General features: G+C 39.7%; 1 protein-coding gene across 1 annotated transcript in view; it reads left to right on the top strand.

The window, feature by feature from the left end:
- Window positions 1-21,794, top strand: part of MYH10 (myosin heavy chain 10) — a 137,786-nt gene that overhangs the window by 60,679 nt on the left and 55,313 nt on the right. The window contains exons 8-13 of the mRNA XM_007457828.1: window positions 10,494-10,557; window positions 12,286-12,384; window positions 14,170-14,313; window positions 14,567-14,662; window positions 18,811-18,929; window positions 19,556-19,708. Coding sequence (XP_007457890.1) covers window positions 10,494-10,557; window positions 12,286-12,384; window positions 14,170-14,313; window positions 14,567-14,662; window positions 18,811-18,929; window positions 19,556-19,708 — 675 coding nt within the window. The remainder of the gene's footprint in view (window positions 1-10,493; window positions 10,558-12,285; window positions 12,385-14,169; window positions 14,314-14,566; window positions 14,663-18,810; window positions 18,930-19,555; window positions 19,709-21,794) is intronic.

Here is a 21,794-nt window from a genome sequence, read left to right as displayed (position 1 = left end):
TGGTTTTCTCAGGGTATATGCCCAGTAGTGGGATTGCTGGGTCATATAGTAGTTCTATTTTTAGTCTTTTAAGGAGCCTCCATACTGTTCTCCATAGTGGCTGTATCAATTTACATTCCCACCAACAGTGCAAGAGGGTTCCCTTTTCTCCACACCCTCTCCAGCATTTATTGTTTGTGGATTTTTTGATGATGGCTATTTTGACAGGTGTGAGGTGATACCTCACTGTAGTTTTGATTTGCATTTCTCTAGTAATTAGTGATGTTGAGCATCTTTTCATGTGCCTCTTGTTCATGTGTATGTCTTCTTTGGAGAAGTGTCTGTTTAGGTCTTCTGCCCATTTTTGGATTGGGTTGTTTGGTTTTTTTGATATTGAGCTGCATGAGCTGTTTGTATATTTTGGGGATCAATCCTTTGTCAGTTGCTTCGTTTGCAAAATTTTCTCCCATTCTGAATGTTGTCTTTTTGTCTTGTTTTATGTTTTCCTTTGCTGTGCGAAAGCTTTTAAGTTTAATTAGGTCCCACCTGTTTATTTTTGTTTTTATTTTCATTACTCTAGGAGGTGGATCAAAAAAGATCTTGCTGTGATTTATGTCAAAGAGTATTTTTCCTATGTTTTCCTCTAAGAGTTTTACAGTATCAGGTGTTACATTTAGGTCTTTAATCCATTTTGAGTTTATTTTTGTGTATGGTGTAAGGGAGTGTTCTAATTTCATTCTTTTACATGTAGCTGTTCAGTTTTCCACTGCCTCGCTTATTGATGAGACTGTCTTTTCTCCATTGTATATTCTTGCCTCCTTTGTCATAGATTAGGTGACCATAGGTGCGTGGGTTTATCTCTGGGCTTTCTATCCTGTACCATTGATCTATATTTTTGTTTTTATGCCAGTACCATACTGTCTTGATTACTGTAGCTTTGTAGTATAAAAGCTAATCTTTTTAGAAAAGATTTTTGATTAAGGCAGTATTCTTAGCTATTCATTCAACCAAGAAACAAACGTATCTTTAATATTGACTTTGGGCTTTAATTCTTAGAAAGTCAACTTTATATTGATACGTATGGTATTTTTTTAAAGAGTTTAGTAGCTAGCTACTATTATCATAAGGCATTAACTGCACAATACAACAAGAACTTGATTTTAGCAGGTCCATAAAGAATAGTGAAGTAATTAGTTCCGTTGACTGACTCACGTTCAGTCAAAACACCCTTTAGCAATTGCCTGTGGGTGTTGCCAACACTGTTTCTCAGGGGGTTAGAGAGTAGCCAGTGTAGACTCATTTTTAAATTCAATTTGATTCATTTAGATTTTTTTGCTGTGCATTTCAGTTAACTGTTAAGCACCTTTTCTTTGCCAGACACTGTGCTGCTTACTTGTTATCTCCATTGGATGTCTAATGGATTTCTTGAATTAACAAATGGAACTTTCTTTTTTTTGTTCAAAATTTCTTTTTTTAAGTCTGATGTCAGTAAATGGTACCATCAAGTCACCCAGTTGCTTAAACTTAAAATAAAAACAACAAAACCTAGAAAAACAGAATACCTAGGAATCATCCTTGATTGAGCCTTTTTCTCATGGCCCATGTCCAAGCCAGGAGTGAATTTTGTGGTTCCACCTCCAGGACATATTTCACATCTGTCCACGTTTCTCCTCCCTTCCTTAAACTCCTTGTTCGTCTCAAACCTGGTCTGAGGAGGGTTCCTCTATATCCTCTATGCCAGTGTCCTGCTGATTTCCCTTGTAGCACAGTCTGTAGTCGACACTCTGCTTATCTGTGATCTCTCTCCCGCTAGCATGTAAGATCTCTGGCGGTAGGGACCCCTATCCACCTTGCTTTCTGGATCCTTAGTTGCCTCTGCCTCCCACGTGTAAGTACATAGTAGGCATATGTATTTATGGAATCCATTGTTACAGTGTGGTTGCCTGCTAAGCACTTGACACTCTTCTATGCCCTGGGAATATATCAGTGCACAAAGCAAAGGTCTGCAGCCTCACAGAGCTCACCTTCAGTTGAGTTTTACCTTTAATGTGTTTTTGATGACATGCCATCATGTACAGTTGAGCTCAGGGAGTGTTGTACGTGCCAGGCTCTCTGAGAATATGCGTGCCCCAGTTGTTTGGTTGTTTTTTTTTTTTTAATTGAAGCATAGTTGATTTACAGTATCATGTTAGTTTCAGGTGTAGAGCAAAGTGATTCAGTTACACATTTTTTTTCATATTCTTTTCCATTATAGGTTATTACAAGATATTGAATATCATTCCCTGTGCTATACAGTAAATCCTTGTTGCTTATCTGTTTTATATGTAGTAGTGTGTATCTGTTAGTCCCATACTCCTAATTTATCCCTCCCCACCCTCCCCTTTTGGTAACCGTAAGTTTGTTTTCTATGTCTGTGAGTCTGTTTCTGTTTTGTAAATAAATTCATTTGTATTATTTTTTAGATTCCACATATAAGCAACATCGTGTAATGTGTCTTTCTCTGTCTGACTTACTTCACTCAGTATGATAATCTCTGGGTCCATCCATGTTGCTGCAAATGGCAATGTTTCATTCTTTTTTATGGATGAGTAGTATTCTGTTGTGTACATATGTACCGCATCTTTTTATTCATTCATCTGTCGCTGGACACTTAGGTTGCTTCCATGTCTTGGCTACTGTAAATAGTGCTGCTGTGAACATTGGGGTGCACGTATCTTTTCAAACTAGAGTTTTCGTGTTTTCCGTATATATACCCAGGACTGGGATTGCTGGATCATATGGTAACTATTTTTACCTTTTTAAGGAACCTCCACCCTGTTTTCCATAGTGTGTATGCCCCAGTTTTAGAAGTGTGGGCAGAAGGTGCATGGGAGCTGCTGGCCCCACAGCCAGGCCAGCCTGGGGTTGGGGCTGGACGTCAGACCGAAAGAGTGACGTGACGTTAAAAGATGAGTTGTGTGTACAGTGGAATTCCGTGTGGTCATTATTTACAAGCCACATGCCTGCAGTGAAAATATTAGAAACTATAAACTCTGTAAATTTTAGAATCCACTTGTTTCCACTTCTTTGATCTGATATAGACAAGTACTTTCCTGAAGAATATCTTTTCTTTCAAAGGTGACTAGCTCATGGTTTGTATTGAAGGGGATTCTTTAGGAGAGCATTGCCCTTATGAAAATAATCGTTCACAGTTAGTCCAGCTCTCTGTTTATGGACAAGGGAAATGCGTTCCAGATGGAGGAGATTTATGTAAAATGAATGTCTTGTAATGAAACTTTAGAAACGGAGTTCAGTTTCAAAATGATTGTATCAGCAGATACATCTCATCTTAGAAAGTTTTAGTAGGGATCACTTTCCATATCTGCACAAATCTTTTCCTTTATTTCTTCTATTTTTTTTTTCCTTTGCAAAGATTTGAGCCAATTTGGCAATTCCGTTTTATGTACCTTGTGGTAGCTAATTAGCCTCTAATTTTTGAAGCTAGATAAAGCCTCCAGGTGCCTCCTTACCCCTCGGCTACCAGGTTACAATGAAAGTGAGTCAGAATTCTGCGCCCTCACGTGTATTATCCGAGCAGGCACCAAAATCAGTTTTGTGGGTAAATTGAACACAGTTGCTGCTCTCTCTTGTGTTGTCTCACTGAGCCTTTCTGTAAAGATTTACCGAGGCAAATGTGACAGTATCAGACACAGAACGTGGTCTGCACCACGCAACCCCCATCCTCCAGATCCACGGCTGCCCTCCCAACCCTGCTGCCCCTGGAGCTCGCTGCAGCCTTGACACCCGGCCCACACCAGACTGGCTGGCGGACATCTGTGTATTTCCAATCAGTCCATGGCTATTAATGTCACTCATTTTTCCCCAGGAATTTCTTAACATCCGTTACACTAAGTAACAGGGCCACTTAGTTCACAAGAAAACTCATTTTACTAATTAACAAAGCTTCTGGTGTAATCTGGAGATTAAGATAGTTGAAGCATTTACAATAGCCATCTGGCCTTGGGATTAAATCCTAACTAATTAGTTCCCGAATGGGTTTTCCCATTTAGGGCAAATAGCTGCCTCCAGAGTGGAGATATTTCCTGGAGCAAACTAATACACATCCATAGCACGCTATCTCTACTAACATGTTTTCAGGTAAATTACAGATCTTATGACAACTTTAAATACCAAGTTAGGAAGGGGGAAAGTATTTTCAGAGCGTGAAACAAACCTGCATTGTCCCTGCAGTAAGTTGCTAACACTCTAGATTCAATAACTATGGATACGTCTTAACCACCCACCGAAAAAGTTCCAGAAAGTCAGTGTCGATTCAGAAGGAATAAAATTCTTTAAGTAAGATAATTTTCTTCTTATTTTCTTGACAGTATCAAAATATCCAAGTTGTCCTATTGCACCTTTTGAGTGAAATTCTTTACAGTTTCTGTTTTACATAAGAGAGAGGATTCTAGCCATCTTTGCTGTTCAGACTCTTGCAGTAACATGCTGTCTTAGTTGTCCTTGGATTGGGAAGCAATGTGCATGGCATCAAAATGCATCCTCTATGATTAACATATAATGTACTTGTCCTATTTTTTGCTTTTCCTTTGTTTTTGTTTTTATTGGTGAAATCCTGGTTGAATATTCTGAGTACTATAATCTGACCTATATGGGAATCAACTACGGTGTGGGCATCTTCACCACAAGTTTCTTCACATCATGTCTAAAAGATGAGAGGACCCAACCCATTTAAAAGTAAAACTCTGATTGTTTTCCACTTTAGATTTGTATGTTAATAAAAACGTTAATTCTGAAAGAGTATTTATTATGTATGTGACGGAAAAGCTTTTTGACCTATATATTTTATTTTCTCCCCTGACCCCACCCCAAGACTAACACTGAAGTGATTTCACATCCCCTGGCCTGCCTCTTACCTAATTTGCCAGGATTTTCAACATTAAGGGGAATATTTAAATCCTAGACCATTTGGGCGATATTCAGTAAAGTATTTCCTTTTGGTTCAGAAATTTTGCTTTTTTCTGTTGTCAAAGTATCGATACTTGGGTAGATCTCGTAAAATAGCTGAACGTGAGTATCACTTAGCATAGAGAGTTGATAATTTTCAACTTTATAAGTTTTTTTTGTTTTGTTAAAGTGTTTTAAAAATAGAACCAAGATTTATTAGTTACTGAGTAGGTTGTTTTCAGAGTTACTGGTTGCTTTTGGGGTCAGTACAGGGCCAGAGGGACACCCCCAGTCCACTCTGCCTTCTCCCACATGTAGGCTTTCTCATTCCATCCTCTTTTTTCATTAGTTTTTTGCCTGGCGCTTTTCCTTTAGCCAAAAAATATTTCTCTGGCACTAGCTGTAATGGTTAGAGCAACTACGGATGCCAGTTATAAAAAAGAAAGGGAACCAACCGATTTGGCTAGGGAACTGATGAGCAAATTAGATGTTGTATGTTGGTGACTTTGTTTATCCAGGTAAGTGATCACATGTCTCAATTATCTGGGGACATTTCTTTTTAGGTTACCTGTTCAGAAGCCCATGTTTTTAGTTCAGAAGAACTAAAAAACTTTAGCTTGTTTTTTTTTTTTTCTCCTTTGAATCTAACTTCCTTTTTCAGTTTATATTTTCTCATGAAGTAAAGGAAAAATAAGTTCACCAAATATAAAATGGATAGTGTTCAATTTAAAATTTTAAAGTCATTGGAGTTCAACATTACCAGTGTGATAACTGTCCTTTTGCCCAAATAATTTCTTTTGTTTAATGAATTTTGAACTTCTAATGTAGAGTGGTAAAGAAAAGGGAATAGGAAATAGTATAAGAAGTTGAAAGCTTAAACAGCATGTAGATAAATACATAATAAATTAGACAAGTTATTGAAAGCTGAAAGTTTGTATTACTATATAATGAATTTTTAAGTGAAATATTCAGTAAGAATTAGGTGATATGATATGATTTTGATTAACCTTTCTGCAGGGTTAAAGTGAGAAGTTTGAAAAAGTGTCTGTTTGAGGAGTTGTTTTGGCAGTGTAATCTTTGCAGCTTTGAAGTAATAACATTGTCTTGACTACTCTCTCTTAAAATAGTAATTTTTTATTAATGAAATAGTGTATAGATGATACAGCTGTTTAAAATTTGTAAAGAATTTTAATCCTCATTATAACATCAAGACCTGATTTTGGTTTTTGAGTTTGTTTTTTTTTTTTGAGCAGTTCTAATGATTTGTAAGGACTGATAGTTTTGAACTTTATTGTTTCTTAAGGGTCTTCCACAAAACAAGAACAAAAATGACTTATTTTAAAAATACCATAAAACTCATTTTCTCTCATAATTACCATATGAGTCCTTTGGGCCATTTTATAAATCTAAGAAAAATTAAGGGTTTTAGTGATCTTATTTTTTTCTGTATTTTGTAACATTTTGCTGTTTCAGCATCCTTGGAATTGATTCATCATTACTCATCAGTTATTCCCAACAGTGTTTAAAAAGACTAAAATAGGGGCTTCCCTGGTGGCACAGTGGTTAAGAATCCACCTGCCAACACAGGGGACACGGGTTCGAGCCCTGGTCCAGGAGGATCCCACATGCTGCGGAGCAGCTAAGCCTGTGTGCCACAGCTACTGAGCCTGCACTGTAGAGCCCGCAAGCCACAACTACTGAGCCCATGTGCCACAACTACTGAGCCCACGGGCGCACCTAGAGCCCGTGCTCCGCAGCGAGAGAAGCTACCGCCATGAGAAGCCCAGGCACCGCAACAAAGAGTAACCCCCGCTCGCCGCAACTAGAGAAAGCCCATGCGCAGCAATGAAGGCCCAACGTAACCGATAAATAAATAAATTATTTATTTATTTTAAAAAAAAGACTAAAATAATAAGACTAATGGAATTGCCTAGAAGGAGCCTGTAACAGTGACTGTTGAATCATCCTTTCGTTTGCTTATTGTATTGCCCAAAGAATTGCATTATCTTTCAAGAAGGTATGAAAGAATGCTACAGACAGCGTTTTTGTAGTCTGATTTTAGATTTCAGTGAACATAATTGAAAAAATCAGAAGTTTTCACCTTAATGACAAAGAGCAGTAAAGTGACAGAGCAACACATTTCACAAATATTAGATGAATCCGAAGATGACTGCAAAGAGACAGGCAGCGCTGTAGACTCTGATGACAGTGAAATTGGTTCTGTAAGTCTCAGGTTGAGTCTTCAAATGGTGTAGTCTTGAATTTTCTCAAACTCAAGAACAATCTATTTCTAAAGACAAAAAGGAAACGTGTCATGTGGCATCCAGTTAGTCATTCAGAAGGAAGGATTTCCTAGCTCAGAATTTTGTAGTAAGAATCTGGACCGCTGGTTTTACTAAACGGCCATGTGACAGTGTTCTTTCATCTTGTGTAATGTTTGTGGATCAGCATTTATGCAGTATGGTTTGTAAAGGGACAAATGCTGTAGGCAGAATTGTATATGAAAGTGATTGGAAGGAAGTAGACGGCATAGAAATGAAGAGCTTAGTCGCTCCGCGGCACGTGGGATCTTCCCGGACCAGGGCTCGAACCCGTGTTCCCTGCACTGGCAGGCAGATTCTCAACCACTGCGCCACCAGGCAAGCCCCAAAATACGAGTTCTTGATTTTTAGTAAGTTATCCCTTTTGTCAGTTTTGAAAATCAACATTATTGAGATATAATTTACCTGCAGTAAATCACAGTTCAAAACTTCTGTGGTAGCATCCGAATACTGACTACTCATTTTTTTCTACTTAAAGTAAAATTTTATACACTGGAAAAAAAAAAACCATTCGAAAGGTGAGAAGAATCCTGAGGTCATAGGTAAAAGAATGGGCAAGTGGAGGAGACCCAAGTGAAGAGTGCAAGTCAGCATTTCATGAGGAAGTAACGTTTAATTTAACATGTCTATTGTAAATCTAAGGAATAGGTGTTTAATTATATTTTTTTTAAATGATGTTTATTTAAGGAGGCCTAAGATATCTCCCTTGATTGTTTTTTAGAATTAGTTTATTGGGCTTCCCTGGTGGCGCAGTGGTTGAGAGTCCGCCTGCCGATGCAGGGGACACGGGTTCGTGCCCCGGTCCGGGAAGATCCCACATGCCGCGGAACGGCTGTGCCCGTGAGCCATGGCCGCTGAGCCTGCGCGTCCGGAGCCTGTGCTCCGCAACGGGAGAGGCCGCAGTGGTGAGAGGCCCGCGTACAGGGAAAAACAAAAAAAAAATTAGTTTATTGACTTACATTTTGCATACAGTAAAATTCACCCCTTTCAAGTGTACAGTTCGATGGATTTAGACGAATGTAAATAGTAGCGTAACTGGCACCAGAGATGCCAGAGAGAGAATATTCCCATCCTCCAAAAAGTTTCCCTCCTGCCTTGACATAGTTCCCTCCTCCTAACTAGTAGCTCTGATAACCACTGGTCTATTTCGTCTCTATAGTTTTGTTTTCTTTAGAATGTCAAGTAAATGGAATCATGATGTAAGTGTAGTGTTTTCCGTCCAGCTTCTTTCACACAACATAAAGCTTTTTAAGATCCATCCATGTTGTTGGGTATATCACTGGCTTGTTCATTTTTATTGCTCCGCGGTGTTCCGTTGCGTGAATATACCACTATTTCTTTATCCATTCACTCTTGATGGACATTTGGATTGTTTCTTTTGAGGGACTATTAAGGAGAAAGTGGCTGTTGGACGTTCACGTGCAACACTTCGCGTCATGTGGTAACTTATGTTTCACTTTATAAGAAACTGGCAAACCGTTTTCCAAAGTGGCTGTACCAGTTTGCATTCGTTCCAGGGTTGTATGAGAGTCCTAATTGTTCTATGTCCTTGCTGGTCTTTCTTAAAATTTTTATGGAGTGGATATGTAGCGCTATCTCCTTGTGCCAGTTTTAGTTTGCGTTTCCCTAATAACTAATGATACTGAGCATGTTTTCATGTACTTACTGACCATTTACGTATCTTCTTTGATGAAATATCTGTTTAAATCTTGTGTCCAATTTTGTTTATCGGATTGTTTGTCTTGTTACTGGTTTTAAGAGTTCTTTATATATTCTGGGAGCAAAATCCTTTATCAGATAGATGTTTTGCAAATATTTTCTGCCAGTCTGGTTTCTCTCTTATTTTTTTTTAAATCTTCTCTACAGCATCTTTTCAGTGTAGGTGCTGCTGAAACGAGCACTGCAGTGTCCGTTACGCTGGCCTCTCACTGTTGTGGCCTCTCCCGTTGCGGAGCACGGGCTCAGGACGCGCAGGCTCAGCGGCCATGGCTCATGGGCCCAGCTGCTCCGCGGCACACGGGATCCTCCCGGATCGGGGCACGAACCCGTGTCCCCTGCATTGGCAGGCGGACTCTCAACCACTGCGCCACCAGGGAAGCCCTATGATCTATTTCGAGTTAATTTTTGTATATGGTGTGGGGTAAGGGTCTAGGTTCTTTTTGTTTCATTTTGCATATTTTTCAAGCACCACTTGTTGAAAAGACTGGTCCTTTCCCTGTTAAATTACCTCGGCACCTTTGTCAAAGATGAACTGACCGAATGTGCGTGGTCTGTTTCTGGACTCTGCTCCATTGTTCTGTATCTCTGTCCTTTAATCAATACCACAGTGTCTTAATAATTTTATAGCTTCTTGAAATCCAGTAGTGCACGTCCTCAAGCTCTGGTCCTCTTTCTCAGAATTGTTGTGACTTTTCAAGATCTTTTTCATTTCCCTTAAATTTTAGAATCTGCCTGTCCACTTCTATAAAGAAAGCCTTCCAATCCCTTGCCTTTTTATTTGCTGAATAACAGTAGTATGTTTACCAGTATCAGTCCTTAGCAGTCCTGGAATTTTTTATCATTATTATGTTCCTTTATTTTGCAAAGTATTTAATTTGGCCTTTTATATCAGTATTTATAAGTAAGATATTTGTTTTTATTTTGCTTTCCCTTTTTTATGATATCTTTACCAGTTTGGGTATTCAGTGTTATGATAACTTTATAAAATGAATTATGAAAGAATCACTGTTTTCCGTTTCCCTGAAACAGTTATGTCGTAAAGCAATCAAATATTCCCTAGGAATTTGCAAAACTATTTAAGACCAATCCATCATTTTTAAAGGAGTAATTATATTTTATTATTTTCTATGATTATGGTCGGTTCAAGTTTTCTCTTGTTGTTTTCCTGAATGGATTTCTGTTTTCTTAGGAAGTCATCTATATTATTTACTTTTTTCAAGTCTAGCATTATAGGGCTGGGCTAGTGTTCCTTTAAAGCTATTAAAATCTTTCAGATTATTTAGAAGAGCTTTTAAAAAGTTCTAAATGGTTAGGGTTTCATTTTTATTATGTCAAGGACAGTAACCTATCCTAACCCTACATTTAAAAAAAAAAATTTGAGGCTTTTTATTTGGGGCAATATGTAAGATCCGCTTTTGTAAGCAATTCATGGATACATGACAGGGTACTTTGGCTTATTGTTTTATTGTAGTGTTCAGATCTCCTGTGTCCTTAATTTATTTTCAATTTCTCTTTGTGATTTATTTTCAGGGCAAGTTTATTCGGATCAACTTTGACGTAACTGGCTATATCGTTGGGGCCAACATTGAAACATGTATCCTTTTTCATAATCACATTATTCAAAATAGAGAATGATTTAATCTTCCTATGGCCTCGTGGCAACCCTCTGTGGTACCTCTCCCATTATCCAGATGATAAAACTTTAGCCCAGAGAGATTGTGACTTGTTCAGATACCTTCAGCTTCAGAATATGAACTCCAAAGTGGTATTTTGTTGTTGTTTGTTTTTAACACCAGATCATGATCTGGTCACATGGCTGGGGAAGTGGAGAGTCCCACTGAGGTGAGGGTACCTGTACACCGACCCAGGAAGTGTTTGTGTGCTGTAAGGACGTTTAGGTGAATACCAATACGTTGAAAACATCTTCAGTTACTGCTGTGTTAGCCCGTTTTTTACCATCTGCTTCTGATACTAGTGGGATGAGCATGTCCCATCCAAACAAACCTTATTAACGTACAGAGCTGAGATAGTTTCAGTTAGTGTTAAGCAGAATAAAACTAGAGGCAAAGAAAGTCAAATACATAGACTAGTCTTAAGAAATGTCGCATGCATAGAATGGCCTTAAAGAATGATAGGTATATAAAGAATTAATTTGATTTAAGAGATAATAAATTAGAAATGATTCTGAATGATAATGTGCCAGTGAGGAAAGATACAGGTGACAGTCCTCTGATACTGGTTAACTACTCTTTAGTGATAGAAATACACTCTATCCCTCAGGTGAGGGATAAATCAAACTTTTCCTGTTAATTCAGAACTGTGTTTTATGTCTCTAAATATGCTCAGAGCCAGAAAACACAAGAAGCACTTGAAAATGACAGGCGAATGGAGCTAGAGTTTCTTCATACCGGGGAGCATCGTTCATGTGAGTGTACTTTTCGCCGAATGTGGAGGATGTGTTTGGGATAGTCTGATTTAAAATCAGGCTGTATGGCACACACATAATTCACTTTGGTGGCCCCTGGGAAGGTTTACTTCGGAGGAGGCAGTCCTCTCCCAAAGCAGTGAAACTGAGACTCTGAGAGCCCAGTGTGGCTGTCAACCCAGAGACACGCTGGGAGCATCAAGGCCCCGTGGACAGAGAACCCAAACAGGCCCCAGATGTGCGTCCTGATACCCAGGCGGAGGCACGGTGTTATGACGTGCAGGCGCTGAGTGGGGACTCAAAGGGGTAGGACAGGAGTTATGCACATGTATTTTGGAGTTCAACAAAGTTTTGATTTGTACCTCTACTACTTATCAGCTGTTGTTTTTTTTTTTAAGTTTTTCTACATACCATGCTTCACATTTTTATTATTTATTTGTTTATTTATTTTTGGCTGTGTTGGGTCTTCGTTGCTGCACGTGGGCTTTCTCTAGTTGCGGTGAGCGGAGGCAAGTCCTCGTTGCGGTGCGTGAGCTTCTCATTGCGGTGGCTTCTCTTGCTGCGGAGCATGGGCTCTAGGCGCGCGGGTTTCAGTAGTTGTGGCACGTGGGCTCAGTAGTTGTGTCTCATGGGCTCTAGAGCACAGGCTTAGTAGTTGTGGCGCATGGGCTTAGTTGCTCCGCGGTACGTGGGATCTTCCTGGACCAGGGCTCGAACCTGTGTCCCCTGCGTTGGCAGGTGGACTCTTAACCACTGCGCCACCAGGGAAGTCCCAGCTGTGTTATTTTGAGTAATTTCTTTGTGCCTTGGTTTCCTTATTTGTGAAGTTGTGATAGTAATTCTGATGTTAAAAGGCTTTTCCTGCCTTCAGTGTCACCCTTAACCTCCTTTGCTCAGACCTTCTGGAAAAATCTCGTGCTGTTCGTCAAGCAAAAGATGAACGTACTTTTCATATCTTTTACCAGTTGTTATCTGGAGCAGGAGAACATCTGAAGTGTAAGTTACAAAGTTTTTTACTATTTTATATTCAGTTGAGTATCTTTTTTAATATTAAAAAATTGTTTTGAGAAAGAGAACAGTTTTGGGAAACAGATTTATACACATACACCAGAATTCTAGCTGGTTAAATTACAAAAATGATGGTGAACTTCCAAGCCATGGGATCACTACTTTAAGTGGCAAGCATATGGGTGGTGTTATATTATCTTTTGTACTTTTCTTTCTTTTCTTTTAAAATAAATTTAAATTAGAAGACAAATGATGTGTTTTTATACACATTCCATTTCAAAGTTTATAAATACAAAAGTAAGAAAAAATAAATTTATTTAATAAAATTAACTTGAATAAATATGTGTATTCCTAGATTCACAACTGAATATGTGTTATGCTTCCAGTAGTACTCGAAAGAGCCTGTGCGGATTTTTATTTATTTATTTTGTGAATCACAAGTTTAGGGTTGGACAGGGTAAAAAGTAAATTAATTCTGTTCTGGGTCAGAGTTCTGCTGGGTCAGGAGGGAGAGGAGAAGGTACACAACTTTCTAGTTTCTTCTGAGTTTCAAAGTCCATGCTGCTTCTCTAGCACTAGTATGTATATTATTTAGATATCACAACAGACATATAAAACCCAGTAATACTTTTCTCATCTGGGGTCTAGGCTTTTGTTAACCATAGGTCATCTGTGGAAGCATTAAACCCAGGAATCAGTTAAAGAAAGACCTGCAAGGAAAAAAATAATAATAATAAGCAGCAAGTAAATAGAGTAGTTGCCAGTGAGAGACTAAAAATTCAAGATTATCCATTAGGTAACGCTGAAGGGAAGAAAACCCTCAGGCTTTCAGACCGGCGGGCATTCTGAGGTAGTAATGAATCAAAAAAAAAAGGACAAAACTGTTAAAAGAAGGAGATTTTTTTTAAAAAAAGCAAGCAAGCAATACCCAGTAGAAGCTAAATGTGATATAAATAAGAATTAAGGGATGGGGGTGATCGGGAGAAACCCTCTGCGGCAGAGCCAGTTACACAGAAAGCTAGGAGCACGTGATAGCATCTACTGAAGGGGTAACGACCTGTTTTACTATTCTGAGTGCTCCTGAGAACGTCCTTCTGCTCTTAAGAACACATTTCTTGAAGGAGTCAGTTGAGTTCTCTCTAACTCATGGACCCTGAAGTATAGAGTCAGTGGGAGTGTCCGTTATAATACCCTGTCAGACTATTACTGTGTCAGACATCACTCTCAGAGGCAATGTACCACTAAACAGACTGACTTGGAGAAACAGTTTCAAGGCATTGTCTGGGCTCAGCCTTTGCCTGGTCCATATTCTACACCTTCCGTATCCAAGTCTTTATCTAAGCCCATGCAGTCTTCACATTGACCTCACAGTGTTTGCTATTAACTCCCTGGTAATATAGGAACATAGAATATGGGTTTGAAAGCTTTCCCTCAAAAGATGCCTAAAATATTTAAATCTGAAAATCAAGTTTAGTTATCTGGAAGATTATCATACCCCAGCTTTCTGATTTCAAATATAATATTATACAAACCGCTGTTCCCCAAAGCCCCTGTTTAGATGTTTGTTGTTTATATCATCGTTTTCCTTCATTGTACAGATAATGGAAAACTGTCTTATGTTTGTGTATTTAACGTGAGCATATAAAGAAAGAAGTACGTGGTGGTGATGGGTTGGGTGTTCTTCTGCCATGTGGGTGCAGTTCGAAGGTGGGGATGTGCTTTAGTCTGTTGCTGACTATTTATTACGTTGTATTCTGTTATGTTTTCTTTCAGCTGATTTGCTCCTTGAAGGATTTAATAACTACAGATTTCTCTCCAATGGCTATATTCCTATTCCGGGACAGCAAGACAAAGATAACTTTCAAGAGACAATGGAAGCAATGCATATAATGGGCTTCTCCCACGAAGAGATTCTGTGTATGTGTGATTTCTCTGATAAGATTCTGATGCTCAATTTTCATAAGACTTATAAATTGGGGGTAAATTACCTAAACTAGAAAATGATTGAGAAACTAATGGGAACTGCCTGTAATTTTATGAAATCCTGAGATTTGTCTTACTGGAAAATTTTGTATAGCTAATTTTTAGCACAAAAAAAGTTAGAATATGTCTCTGCTACATTTTGATGCAGTATCTTAATTAACTTTTTTCTTTTTATATCAACATAAAGCAATGCTTAAAGTGGTATCTTCAGTGCTACAGTTCGGAAATATTTCTTTCAAAAAGGAGCGAAACACTGATCAAGCTTCCATGCCAGAGAATACAGGTAAATTGATGAATACTGATTTTATTTCTATATCCGTGGTCTGTTGTTGTGTTCTCCAAAAACATGTTACAACGCAAGCATAAAAGCCCTCCTGAAGTGTTTCCTATGAGACTCCACGTGCCTAGGAGTAAGGGTCACTATGATTCCATAAAGGAGGAAAGAGAATGGGGTGCAGGGTGAGACGCGGCAGTCAAGACTGCCTTAGCCATGGGGCATTAGGACTCGGGGGTGGAAGGGGGCACAGGCTGCAGAGACCACAGGGCTCATCTGAAACGGAGCTGCAGCTGCTGGGTTCTATAGCCAGTTTCCTCCTTGCCAGCAATATAGGCCCAGGGCTGCCAACTAGAATTGATTTTTCAAAGAAAGGTGGAAACCTAGATTTAAATATGAAATCTTCAAGCTTTTAAATATCGAAAATGGATTGAAATTCACACTGGTCGAGGACAGAAGTTTGTGAACCATAAAATGTGTTTGCAAGCCCTGTGGGGTCTGCTTCTGAAGGTCTGGAGACAAAAAAGAAAACTGAGGAATCGGTGTATTGACTCCAATGCTTGATCACCCGAGGACGTTATCCTGCCTCACAGGATCCACCGTGGCCAGTGAAGGCTGACATGCATCACAGTCTCTGCCCTGGAAATCGGCCTTCTTTGTTGTAACCAATATTAATTTAATTCTGTGTAGCCCTTTTAAGGGACCTGTCCGTCTCCTGATACCTCATCTCCACCATTTCCTGACAAAGCCCTTGCACCTCCTCTTAAATCTTTAGATTCCCAGGGTCATGAAATACATCATTCAGTCAAAGTATTTTGATTGACATTTGGGCCAACTTCTTCCATATAGCTTTCACGTGGTTAAGTAGGACTTAAAATCGAGCAGTTTAAGATTTAGAACAAGAAATGTATTCGTGTAACTTTGCTTGGAAATCTTGACCTAGAGGTAGAAGAGAATCAGGTCACCCTTCTGAAAGGCAAGGCAGCCAAGCGTGTTTCTCCTTTTTAAAATATAACGTGATAGGTTTTCTACTTGTTATTTTTTTTTTTTTACCTTTAAAAAATATTTATTATTTGGCTGCGTTGGGTCTTCGTTGCTGCACACAGGCTTTCTCTAGTTGCAGCGAGCGGGGGCTGCTCTTCATTGTGGTGTGCGGGCTTCTCCTTGCCGTGGCTTCTCTTGTTGTGGAGCACGGGCTCTAGGCGCACAGGCTTCAGTAGCTGTGGCTTGTGGGCTCTAGAGTGCAGTCTCCGTAGTTGTGGCACACAGGCTTAGTTGCTCTGCAGCATGTGGGATCTTTCTGGACCAGGGCTCGAACCCGTGTCCCCCGCATTTGCAGGCAGATTCTTAACCAATGCGCCACCAGGGAAGTCCTCTACTTGTTATTTTAAGATAACTTTTAGCTTATAATGGTTGATTTTGTTTTCCTTGTTTTTTTAATGCCCTTGATTTGTTACTTTTTCATACAATTTTATAGACTATGGCATTTAAAAATTTCCCTGAAAATCTGGAAATGTCTCATAATGGCAAGGCTTTCCCCCTCTTTTTGTTTTTTCTCTATTCTTTTCCTTCTTTCTTTTCTTCCTTCTTTCCTTTATCTCTTTCTAACTTTATTTTTCTTTCTTTCCATCCTTCCCTCCTTTTTCCTTTTTTCCTGCTTCATTTACAGAACAACTTTTTTTTAAAAAAAAATCTAAAATGGCTCCAGTGTCATTGCTTCATTGCCGTTCACTACATCACCAGTAATGAAAGTAAAATAAATCTCTTTCCAATTGTATGAGAAACTTTAAAAAATTACAACTCTATAAATAATTTTTCTCAAAATATTACCTGTATTAGGTAGTGGTGGTTAATTAACACTTGCTGTGTTGCAGTGTGTAAGAGTTTGTACTTCTTAATCACGGTAAAATTTAAACGTGTAATAGAGAGAAGAGTGTAGAGAACTCCCCACATTCTCATCACCTGGCGTAGACAGTCACCAACTCATGGCCTGTCCGTGTTTCGTTCATACCACCTCTCACTTCCCCTTTTCTGGATTATTTCAAAGCAAATCCCAGATATTTCATTTGTAAATATTTCAGTCTGATGCTTGACTCAGGATCAAAAAATAAGGGCCTGAAGTGAGCATATACACTTGGACTTCTTTTAGAATTGGTGATATTTCTTTCTCTTACCAGAGTTTTTCAGGTTATCAATATTTTAAAATTTTTTAATTGTGATAAAATTACACATAACAAAATTTATTTTGGCCATTTTTAAAGTGTACAGTTCAGTAATGTATATTCACATCATTATGCGATCAGTCTCCAGAATTCATCTTGCAAACTTAAACTCTAAAACAACTCCCCATTTCCCCCTCCCCCAGCCCCTGGCAACCACCATTCTAGTTTGTTTCTATGAATTTGACTAGTCTAGGTACCTCGTAGAAGTGGAATCATTCAGTATTTGTCTTTTGTGACTGGCTTATTTCATCAGGTTATTAATGTTATTATAAATTAATGTATATGGCATTTTTACATGTTGGTACCAAAGTGGCATTTCTTAAAAAAGACTTATTCTCTACTCTTGTCTGTAGTACTAAAAGTAAAATTATCTTTATTAAACATATGAATCTCTACAGCGCATTCCTCCTTATCCACTCCCCGCCCCATGAATAAGGTAAATATAGCAAATAGCTGTTAACCAGTAGTACCAGAGCACCACAAATTCAAAAGAAAAAAATACATTTAATCACAGAAATTTATCACAAACATAATAATGAACCAAAAGGAAGAGCACGTTTTGATTATTGGGCTTTGGATATAAGGCAGTTTGAAACTAGATAGAATCTGAAAAAACAATCACAGACCAAGCGAGAGCTGGGAAATTAGGGTCATTATTGCTGCTTCAAAAACAAAAACCAAAACCAAAAAAAGACTGCCAGATCTAACCACCTATCTGCAGGAGAACAGAGGCCAGAGGCACATGTTAAATGACCATGGGGTGCAATCAGGGTGAATGGTTCCGTTTCCAGTGATGCTGAAACATTTACATGTGCCTCCCTGGAGTTGCCTTCAGAGCGATAGTGGCAAATTATTACCTTTTAGATTGAATATGACTCTTTTAAAAAAGCATAAATGGCAAATAAGAGGATAATAAGGCTTAGAAGTAGAAAATGTGATGCAATTATAAGGGAACTTGTTTTCCTGGTAGAGGAAAGTAAGCCAAGATATAACCACACTCTAGAGCCTATTTTTTCCCCTGCTAAAATGATGTTTATCGTGATAAAGCAAGAGAGTGTAGGCAATTTCCTTTTGCTTTGTATTTTTCAACTTCCCATTCAATACGTGCACACAAGCATACATATGTAGGTTAACTAAAAGGAGGCAGGACGTAGGGGTTGAGGAGGGCAGCTGGTAAAAGCTGGCGAGAAGAGTCACAAACCAAAGGAAGTGCTCGCCGAGGCACGGCCCACCCTGCCCACCCAGGGTGCTGCTAGGTTGCCAGCAGTTCACCTGGATCACAGGGGGGTAGGATGCAGTGCGTCTTTGAGAAGGAACTTGGTTATGCTTCTAACGTGATTTAAAATGTACTTACCCTTATAGAATGTGTTGTTATTTGAACACTTAATCAAACATTTATTGTAATAATTGGAACACTTGTTGGACCTTAGTGACATTAGACAGTGAACTTCTGCTGAGGTAGCTGCCCTAATGCTGGTGAGAATCAACAGTAACAAAATGAGCAGCTTTTTATGTGAGCCGAGAAATCAAATAATTTCAATAACCTTTAGGTTTCTTGCCTACTAAGATATTATTAGGATCACTATATGGGCATGATTAGTTGTCTTGGTAACATGATGATTTAAACTATTTTAAACACCATTTTTCTCATTCTGTGCATTATCCGTGGGTTCTAAGACTTAGTAACTTGCGTTAAATTACCCAGAATAAGTAATTGCTGACTAATCTTCTCTTATATAGCCTAAGGATGAGTATTATTAATTTGAAAGGATGAAGGTAGTTTTCATCAGACCTAAAACTTGCCCATCCTTACGCCTTATATTTAATTTCTTAATACAATTTGATAACTACTAAGGTGTTTCAAGTGTTGACTGAATATATTGTGACTAGATCGTAAGTAGAAGCCTAGTATTTAGGAGATCTTTTACCCTCTAGTTGCCCAGAAACTCTGCCATCTTCTGGGCATGAATGTGATGGAGTTCACTCGGGCTATTCTCACCCCCCGGATCAAGGTCGGCCGAGACTACGTGCAGAAGGCGCAGACCAAAGAACAAGTAAGTTTAACGTCAGTTGCTGTCACACATTTGTTTGAATGATAACCGTGGCCATTAGGCCTTCTGATGGGCATGTAACAAACTGAATCAACAAAGGCTCTATTATATGGATGTTTCTTGGTACTAATTGAGTACTTTCTCTCAGAACATTTTTAGAGGTGACTTGTAAAAAAGGAAATCTGAAATATCCCCGTGAGTTTTCCCCAGGTAGATGGATCATCTGTGTTCCCCAGGACATGTACCTTGGGATCCCGCCCAACAGGGGGGTGCCCTGCTTGCTCCCTTGTCCCTGTTGGGGGGAGGGGAGACAGCGCCAAGAATGCAGGAGTCGGATTCACCCGTTTCCTGGTGGACTCTGGGCAGATGCGCTGCCTAGAACCCCAGGGGCAGAGGGAAGAGTTTATTTTTACTGGGCATCTCCACCCATTTCCTACATTGATTATCTGCAGTGTACATTTCATTGTACTAATACCCTCTGTTGATGTATAAAATTCAGAGAGGATTAAGTAGTAAGTGCTCTTTTAGGGTTTTGGGGGCGCTGTAGATCATTAAACTCCCTCCATCAAACAGCTGTTAGTGTTTTATTGATATTATTTCCGGAATAAAAGATTGATGTCTAATCACAGGCAGATTTTGCAGTAGAAGCTTTGGCAAAAGCTACCTATGAGCGGCTCTTCCGCTGGCTTGTGCACCGCATCAATAAAGCTCTGGATAGGACCAAACGGCAAGGGGCATCTTTCATTGGAATCCTGGATATCGCTGGATTTGAGATTTTTGAGGTATATCTTTCTCCCTCCTGCTTTTCCTTCCTTCCGTTTATTCTTTTAACAAATAACACTTAAGGTTCCCTCTGTACCAGCTGCAGTGCCAGCCACCAGGGATATGATGGTAGATAAGTAGGTACAGTCCCTGCCATTCTATTGATAGTGGAGAGTCAAACATTAAGCGACAGAAACCCAAAATTCTCAGAATTTTGGATAATGAAGTGGGGGGGGGGGCTGTGATAGAAGGACTTTGGGGGGGCCCACTGTGGAAGATGTGTCTGTAGCAGTAAGAGTGGAGCACGAAAGCCTCCGGCCTCAGGAAGAAGCCCCAGCATAATGAGAGTAGGTCCAGTGGTCCTGTATGGGAGAGAATTTGTCAGATGTGAGAAACTGCTAGAAAGCCAGTGGGACTAGAGGTAGCTGACCAGAGGGGCAGAGGAGCTGGAGACATGGAATGTGAGATGGAAAAGCAGAAGCAGGGAGCCAGTGTAGGATGGCGTTGCCGTAGCCTGGCGGCCAGATGACAGTGGCTTCAGCGGGAGTCAGGAGCAGCTCTGTGAGATCAAGAGATGAGGAAACATAGTGGACTCTGTTCTGAAGATACACCCACAGGATTTGGTGATGCATCTCAATATATTTCACTACTAATCTGACTGACTACATTTCTCCAAACACTCACCATCCATCCATCAAAGGTTTGTAGTCACATACCTGCTGTGGTTTTGCTAAACGTTGATAAAATTTTGGTCTCCTGAAAATGTGTATCTTTATCTCTCCTTTGATAGACACTATATAGCAAGGCACAAATACTGAATTAAATGCTTCTTGGGATCAGTGTGCTGCTTTGACCAGTTGGATACTGAATTGTCCTGTTTTAAAATGAACCCCTTTGGACTATATAAGTCCTCATAAAATCTGAACTGTTACTGGTATAAGCAGTTTTATACCCCAAACTGCCACTGACACTATAAAAGATTGCTTTAATATGTTTTTTTGTTTTTTAATTTATTTATTTTTGGCTGCGTCGGTTCTTCGTTGCTGTGCGCCGGCTTTCTCTAGTTGCGGCGAGCAGGGGCCCCTCTTTGTTGTGGTGCACAGGCTTCTCATTGCGGTGGCTTCTCTTGTTGTGGAGCACGGGCTCTAGGTGAGCGGGCTTCAGTAGTTGTGGCTCGAGGGCTATAGAGCTCAGGCTCAGTAGTTGTGGCGCACGGGCTTAGTTGCTCCACGGCACGTGGGATCTTCCCGGACCAGGGCTCGAACCCGTGTCCCCTGCATTGGCAGGCAGATTCTTAACCACTGCGCCACCAGGGAAGCCCCAAGATTGCTTTAATATGTATTGATTTGTGAATAACTGAAAAACCATGAAAGGTGGCTGCGTGCAAATTGCATGTCTGTTGCCTTCCTGTATATAAACAATCAGAAGATACAGTGAAAGAAAAGACCCCTGCTTCCAGCTGCCAACAAGAACAGATGAAATACCTAAGAAATGGGCAAGATTTAGTTGAAGACAACTTTACAGTGCAACTGTGAAAAAATGAAAGACTTAAATGTAAAAATACAGCTTGTTCTTGGATGAGAAAATTCAGCATTGTAAAGGTGTAAATCTTCCCCAAATGCATCTTTTTTTTAAAATATGTTTTTAACATCAAGAAAGAAGAGCATAGATTTTATCTTATTTATCTATCTATTTACTTTTGGCTGCATTGGGTCTTTGTTGCTGTGCTTGGGCTTTTTCTAGTTGCAGTGAGCGGGGGCTACTTACTCTTCGTTGTGGTGCACAGGCTTCTCATTGCGGTGGCTTCTCCTGTTGTGGAGCACGGACTCTAGGCACACGGGCTTCAGTAGTTGTGGCACGCGGGCTCAGTAGTTGTGGCGCATGGGCTCAGTAGCGTGGCGCATGGGCTTAGTTCCTCTGCGGCATGTGGGATCTTCCCAGACCAGGGCTTGAACCCGTGTCCCCTGCATTGGCAGGCCGATTCTTAACCACTGCGCCACCAGGAAAGTCCCCCAAATTTATCTTTAAAGTGAACATACTTGTTTAAAACCTATTTCAAGGGGTAGAGGAGGACTAGGCAATCTGCTTCTAAAACTAATTTGAAAA

This window comes from Lipotes vexillifer, unplaced genomic scaffold (genome assembly GCF_000442215.2).
Source record: "Lipotes vexillifer unplaced genomic scaffold, Lipotes_vexillifer_v1.1 scaffold611, whole genome shotgun sequence".
NCBI lineage: Eukaryota > Metazoa > Chordata > Mammalia > Artiodactyla > Lipotidae > Lipotes > Lipotes vexillifer.
Note: the sequence above shows the minus strand (reverse complement) of the source record. Positions and strands in the feature narration are given on the sequence as shown.